General features: G+C 36.8%; 1 protein-coding gene and 1 long non-coding RNA gene across 3 annotated transcripts; both read left to right on the forward strand.

The window, feature by feature from the left end:
• The first annotated feature begins 489 nt into the window (after positions 1-489).
• On the forward strand, positions 490-1,114 carry LOC113472449. Of its 2 annotated transcripts, none has more exons than XR_003394747.1 (2): positions 490-614; positions 928-1,114. It is a non-coding gene; the product is annotated as an uncharacterized LOC113472449 (long non-coding RNA). The 2 variants fall into 2 exon arrangements; XR_003394746.1 differs by having other exon boundaries at positions 512-646.
• Positions 1,115-2,134: 1,020 nt separating this feature from the next.
• On the forward strand, positions 2,135-6,426 carry LOC113472448 (nucleolar protein 8-like; the record flags this gene model as incomplete). The annotated part of the gene is made up of 5 exons (XM_026832204.1): positions 2,135-2,835; positions 3,381-3,544; positions 4,237-4,641; positions 5,714-5,898; positions 6,313-6,426. Coding segments are annotated over exons 1-5 (1,433 nt in total), but the record flags the coding sequence as incomplete, so codon positions are not given.
• Between the last annotated feature and the right edge of the window lie 668 nt (positions 6,427-7,094).

Below are 7,094 nucleotides of genomic sequence, written 5' to 3' on the forward strand. Positions count from 1 at the left end.
TTGAGAAAACTAATTATTAGGTAAGTACCTACGAAAAACGAAATTTTACTTCAAATTCTTCAAAAGTTGTGAGGTCTTCAAGGTCTTGAGAAACAGAAAATAAAATTTATAAAAATTACAAGTCAAAAATAAACAAAGAATTTATGGTGGGAAAGGGACGTTTTATGAAAAGTAAAATCCCATCCCCCTACTGTTGTCATGGGATTTTTCTCGAAAAATCTCGTCCTCAACACGCTCCCCTGTGCTAGATCCTACTTTTCTTGTCAACTCTGAACATTTCAAAAAGTCTTTTTAATTTTTACCCTAATTTAAAAAAGGAAAAGAGACCAATTCCCTATTTCTTCTCATTAATTTATACCTAAGTTACCTGTAATTTTTTACCCTATCCTTTTAACGGTTTACAACAAAAATCTATTAATTTATACCTAAGTTACCTGTAATTTATTTACCTAATCATATTACGGGTTACAACAAAAATGCTAGCGTTACCAAGATAACACTCACGTGTGGGATCCTGACTTTGTAGAAGTCTACCCAAAATGTGTTAATGGGCTTATTTTATAAATCTTTCAAGATCACTATTTTAGTCACCTAAGTCCTAAGGACAGACACCTGTGAGTATTCTTGTCACTCTAGAAAACTGCAGGTGAGTAAGAAATATTGGCCTGTGTGTGTGTGTGTGTTTTTTTTTCTTTTTACATTTTTGATGGATAGAGCTGTGACAACAGAGGTCTGATCATCCCAAAATAAAAGAGAGGGGGGAGGTGCCAGCCAAGCCATTCTGAGAACAAACCTGATAGCATAAACTTCATCCTGGTTTGGTAATGAACCCACAATCTAGAGTTTACAAGGGAGGTGCACTACTTTCCAAGCTAACTTAGGCAAATTCAAAACTTTGTTAATTAATTTATGATTCTATGTTTTCAGTCACAATGGAAGGCACCAGACTGTTTGTGGGAAACCTATCCGCCAACACAACAGAAGCTGATATGAGAAGTAAATTTTCCAAGTTTGGAAAAGTTGTCAAAATTGAGCTCAAGGAAAGGAAATTCCTACAGCCACCTTCATGCTTTGGATTCATTACTCTTGATGCTCCAAGGCATTCTTTGGAAAATTGTAAGTTTTAGAACCCATAAGTTTTATTCTAATGATTAGATAATTTTCCGTTTTTCCTTTTTCTGATTTGGACTTGAAATTTGAAATGACTTATGACTTTTTGATTAGTTTTAAAGTTATCATTTTTTTAAAAAAGTGAGCGCAACGTTGCCAAATATCGATGAAGGGAAAATCTGTACGAATGTTATTTCCCTCAATGATTTTTCGTACGGATTTTTTTCCCAATTTTTAGAAAGAAATTTTAGAAAATTCACATTTTGCACTTGTCAAAAACTACTTTAAAAAAGTAGGCAAACATTAAAAAACCTTTAAAAATATTGTATAACCATTGTAATAGCTTCCATGGCATAAAATTAAAGCGATTTAGATCGTGTCCGTCATCATGTAAACGGGCCTTATGAACGGAACTCTACAAGCTCTGTACGGAATTTTGAAGCGGACTCTGTACGGTAATTCTAAATTATACGATATGGCAACACTGTATGGCATGCGTGTTTTGTTAAGGATCTGGCACAGGGGAGCGTGTTGAGGACGAGATTTTTGTGGGAATTTTGCTATAAATCCCACCATTAAAAAAAATACCCTGAGGGTGTAAACGAGCCTTATGAACGGAACTCTACAAGCTCTGTACGGAATTTCGAAGCGGACTCTGTACGGTAATTCTAAATTATACGATATGGCAACACTGTATGGCATGCGTGTTTTGTTATTTGTTTTCTTTTTCTGTTTTCTTACTTTTCTGGATCTGGCACAGGGGAGCGTGTTGAGGACGAGATTTTTGTGGGAATTTTGCTATAAATCCCACCATTAAAAAAAATACCCTTTCATCAGTCTCTGAATCACTCATATCTTCACTGAACAAGCTCTTCTTATTGTCCTTGGCCTGACTAGAATCATTGATTCTTTCTTGATTTGTATCACCATTGATTCTTTTCTGATTTGTGTCACCACTGATTCTTTTTTGACTTGTATCACTCATTCTTTCCCAACTAGAATCAGCGTTTCTTTCTGCATTTACTGACACAAAAAATGCCAAAATTGAGAGCAAAAATAAAGTTACTAATGCAAAAAGTAATGGGTTCCCAAGTCATAAAAGTTTCAACGAAAAGAACCTAAAAGAAGATTCTGAAAGTGACTCGGACACAAATGTCAACATGAATTCTATTGTAGACCAAACCAATGATGTGATGAAACAATTTGAAAATTTCAGTTCTGTGTGGCAAGATAGTAGTGAAGACGAGCAGCAAAATGAGGATAGTGAGGATGATATATTTGAGGCTTTCAAAAGTAAAAATACTGACACAACAGTGGACTTTAATACCTGTGATGATGATAATAAAGCTAATAAATTTCCACCAGCTGAATTCTCAGAACATAAAGAAAATAAATTCCCATCAAGCAAATTCTCAGGAGACACAGGAAATAAAACAAGTAAATTCCCAGAACATGGAAACAAATTTCCATCAAGCAAGTTTCCTGAACATAAAAGCAGTGCTGTCGGTGGAGATGAAAATTTTGTCAAATTTGTCAAGAACACCCGTACACCAAACGTACAACAAGACAATGCTTTTTCTGGGGTGAAAGTGTCCAAGTTTCCCAAATTTGAAACCAAAAATAGAAAGATCATGTTTGACTTGAAGGATGGTGCAGAAGTGAAGACAGCCAATCCTACTCCAGCTTCAAAGTTCCCTAGTTCAAAGCCTAGTTTTCCTAGTAAAGGTGAGTATAGGGGGTTGACTTTAGGCACCATAACTTGTGTTATATCTAAATTCCTTCTACCTATTCCATTAATTACATGAGTACAACAATTTTTTTTTCCTTTTGCAATCTGTCTCTAATCCATATGATCAAAAAATATGTATAATTTTTATTGCCCTGGACAGAAATCGAACCCGCGACCTAGCGATTACAAAGCAGGCATACTACCCTCCAACCTAACTAGCCAACACATTCCTAATTTTGCGCCATGCCTGAATGTCAGGTTTATTTTTCGTCCTCGAAATCCTTTTACTTACAATCATTATTTCATTAACTTTTTTCCACAGAACCCACGATAACTCAGTCAGCAGACGTCATTCCCAAGTCTTCTAAAAGCAAAGAGAAGAAAGGAAACATGGATGCCGAGATGAAGAGACGAAATGCCATGGAAGAAAGAATCAAGGATATAAGTGAGAAGAGGAAAGCCATCAAACAAGCCTTGGCCAATGTAGTGTCCTCGAAATCCTTTTACTTACAATCATTATTTCATTAACTTTTTTCCACAGAACCCACAATAACTCAGTCAGCAGACGTCAATCTCAAGTCTTCTAAAATCAAAGAGAAGAAAGGAAACATGGAAGCTGAGATGAAGAGACGAAATGCCATGGAAGAAAGAATCAAGGATATAAGTGAGAAGAGGAAAGCCATCAAACAAGCCTTGGCCAATGTAGTAAGTTAACTACCTAATCAAGTGTTATTGTTGTTGCTGTTTTTTTGGGACGACAAGACCTCATTTGTTACAATTCTCTCTATGCACACCTAGACCATAAAAGGAATATTCCTACCAAATTTCAGCTTTCTAGGTGTTGTGGTTCAGGAGATAGAGCGATCAGTGTGGAACTATGAATGGATCTTGATATAAGATATTTATTTTATAATATAAGATATTTATTTTTTAACATGTGACATTTCAACATCATTGATAGTAGTATATCACTGTCCTATAAGCTCAAGGCTTGTGTGCCTGCCATGTAGGGCGGATTTTATCCTAATGGGATAAGGTTTGTTCTCGGTCCTGTCTTCCCTCTCTTTGATTTTGGGACAACAAGACCTCATTAGTTACAGTTCTCTCTATCCAACCTCTTCAAAAAAGTTCATTTACTTGGGTATTTTTACTTCCCTTTTTACTTTTTTGTACTTAACATTGTGTGTGTTTTTCCTGTTTTTTTCTCTTAGGACAGTCAACGCGGAATGAACAAGAAAATCATCTTCAGTCAAGATTCCGATGATGAACAGACCATAGAAACAAAAATTCTCTCTATCCAACCTCTTCAAAAAAGTTCATTCACTTAGGTATTTTTACTTCCCTTTTTACTTTTTTGTACTTAACATTGTGTGTGTTTTTCCTATTTTTTCTCTTAGGACAGTCAACGCGGAATGAACAAGAAAATCATCTTCAGTCAAGATTCCGATGATGAACAGACCATAGAAACAAAATATACAACTTCCAATATTCAATCAAAACAATCCAGTTCGAAAAATCCAAGAGACAAGGCAGAAAGAAACGCTGATTCTAGTTGGGAAAGAATGAGTGATACAAGTCAAAAAAGAATCAGTGGTGACACAAATCAGAAAAGAATCAGTGGTGACACAAATCAGAAAAGAATCAATGGTGATTCAAATCAAGAAAGAATCAATGATTCTAGTCAGGCCAAGGACAATAGGAAGAGCTTGTTCAGTGAAGATATGAGCGATTCAGACACTGATAGTGATTCAGAAAGAGAATTCAAAATCAAGAAACAGTTTGAAGGAGAAAAGGGGAAAAAGGTGAGAAAAATTAGTGTAAAAAGTGGCCGAGTGGGTTGTACTATTCGGGGTCGTGGGTTCAATCGGAAGAGCTTGTTCAGTGAAGATTTGAGTGATTCAGAGACTGATGATGATTCGGAAAGGGAATTCAAAATCAAGAAACAATTTGAAGGAGAAAAGGGGAAAAAGGTGAGAAAAATTAGTGTAAAAAGTGGCCGAGTGGGTTGTACTATTCGGGGTCGTGGGTTCAATCCCCGGCGGGAGTCGAAATTCGTCTCTCTAGAAGTCGAGACGGTGACTGTGTGGGACAACAGTTTCTTCTGTCTATTTCGGTGTATGTAACCTCATAGTCGAAATTCGTCTCTCTAGAAGTCGAGACGGTGACTGTGTGGGACAACAGTTTCTGCTGTCTATTTCGGTGTATGTAACCTCATGAGGAGTTGGTTACAAACTCAGTGAAACACTAGTTTGTACTTGAGTAGGTACATACTTATAAAAGTCTGATTTGACCTTAGCAGTTAAAGGAAAATAATATTCTTTAAACATAAAGAACTTAGTGTGATATTTAGAATTTAGATCCACTTTTTTCACCTTGTTTATTTTATACATTTTTAATCACACTCCATACAACTCTTCGAATTCCTCCACCTCCCAACATATTTAAACATAAAGAACTTAGTGTGATATTTAGATCCACTTTTTTCACCTTGTTTATTTTATACATTTTTAATCACACTCCATACAACTCTTCGAATTCCTCCACCACTCCCAACATCCTTCTCAAACTGCCAATGACAAACTATGTATACCGAAAAAATCTCTGACATGAAGATCTCAGCCTCTTAGCAGTTAAAGGAAAATAATATTCTTTAAACATAAAAAACTTAGTGTGATATTTAGATCCACTTTTTTCACCTTGTTTATTTTATACATTTTTAATCACACTCCACACGTCTTCAAATTCCTCCACCACTCCCAACATCCTTCTCAAACTGCCAATGACAAACTATGTATACCGAAAAAATCTCTGACATGAATCAGCCCAAGTGTGATTTGATGCATCGTGAAATAACCTCTTTCTTTTGTATTTTAGCTGTTGGAATTGCAAGCGTCCTACAACAACGACACTCGATTTAACCTGGACGACAGGTTTATAGAAGATGAAGAAGAGAAAGATGAATGCAAAGACAATGTAGTAGAAGAAGAAGATGAAAGAGTAACACAGATGCAAATATTGGAGAATGTGTTGGGATATAAAGTGAAACAACACCAGACCAAGTGAGCACTAACAGTGAATTATAGGTGTTAATGGATGATATATTGCTCAAATAGGACTGAAAAGTCCCTCTACTCCAGCAGAAGGCTACTACAAATTCTCAAATTATATGGTTCTCAAATTTGATTACAATAATGATAGTATGTAGCGTTATGCTGGAGTAAAGGGACTTTTCAGTCTTATGCGAGCAGTTTAAACAAACAAGATTGTAGACTCGATCACGCCTTTGCTTTGGCGCTGGGATTGAACCCACGCCCTCCTGTTTACCAGTGAGATCCACCAATCAGCAGTGAGATATAGTGCCGGAGGACTCCAACGAGAAATGTGATCACTACAATCGGGAGAATCTTGACCACTACACCACCGAGGCAGGTTAAAACTTTGAATTAACTTCTTTCACTCAATCATTGTTTCAGGAACGGTCTACTGCAGATTCTCCGGTTCGATCCCCTGAATCCAAACCACAAGGAGATGTTCGTGGAGGTGAAACAGAATAAGGATAAGCGTATTCGACGCAAGAGAAAGCTAAGGTAACCATTTATTTATTTAAGAAGTTTGGTGGAGGGAACTATATTAAAGGAGGTATTATAATTACAAAGTAATTGTCATTACTTACTTAAGTAGGTAGGTACAACTTTTGTGTTTTAGATTTTACTTAAAAAAAAAAAGAAAAAAAAAATGTGAGTAGCTGTTTGAAATCCAAGCGAAATGGAGAGACAGAATAGTCTAATACTTAACACGACCTTAGCAGTCAAAAACTTCCTCTATTATTATTATTTAATAGGTTTGATAGAGGGAACTATAACTGCTAAGGTCTTATCGTCCCGAAAGCGAAGAGGGAAGGAGGACAGGATAGGATATAGTCTTCGGTTCCAAGAACGAAACTAGGAAGACAGGCTGGGGGATCCGTTCCAAGGACGAACCTTTCGGATTAAATTTGCCCCGGGTAGGAATCAACCCCGCGACCTAGCGTTTACAAGGGAAACGAGGTACCTTCCAAGTTCCAAGCTATAAGCTAACTGGATTGGCAGTATTTTTATTTAGTTATTTTACCTTATTGACAACCTCCGTGGTCGAGTGGATATTACACTAGGCTTGCACGCCCGAGGTCCCTGGTTCGTTCCCGGCGGGGTTGCCGTTTTTTCAGCTCTGTGTTTGGAGTTAGACTTGCACTCAGCCAGCCTCTTTGATAGATTGG

The sequence above is a fragment of the Diaphorina citri genome, unplaced genomic scaffold (assembly GCF_000475195.1).
Source record: "Diaphorina citri unplaced genomic scaffold, Diaci psyllid genome assembly version 1.1 scaffold5519, whole genome shotgun sequence".
NCBI classification, from domain to species: Eukaryota; Metazoa; Arthropoda; class Insecta; order Hemiptera; family Psyllidae; genus Diaphorina; species Diaphorina citri.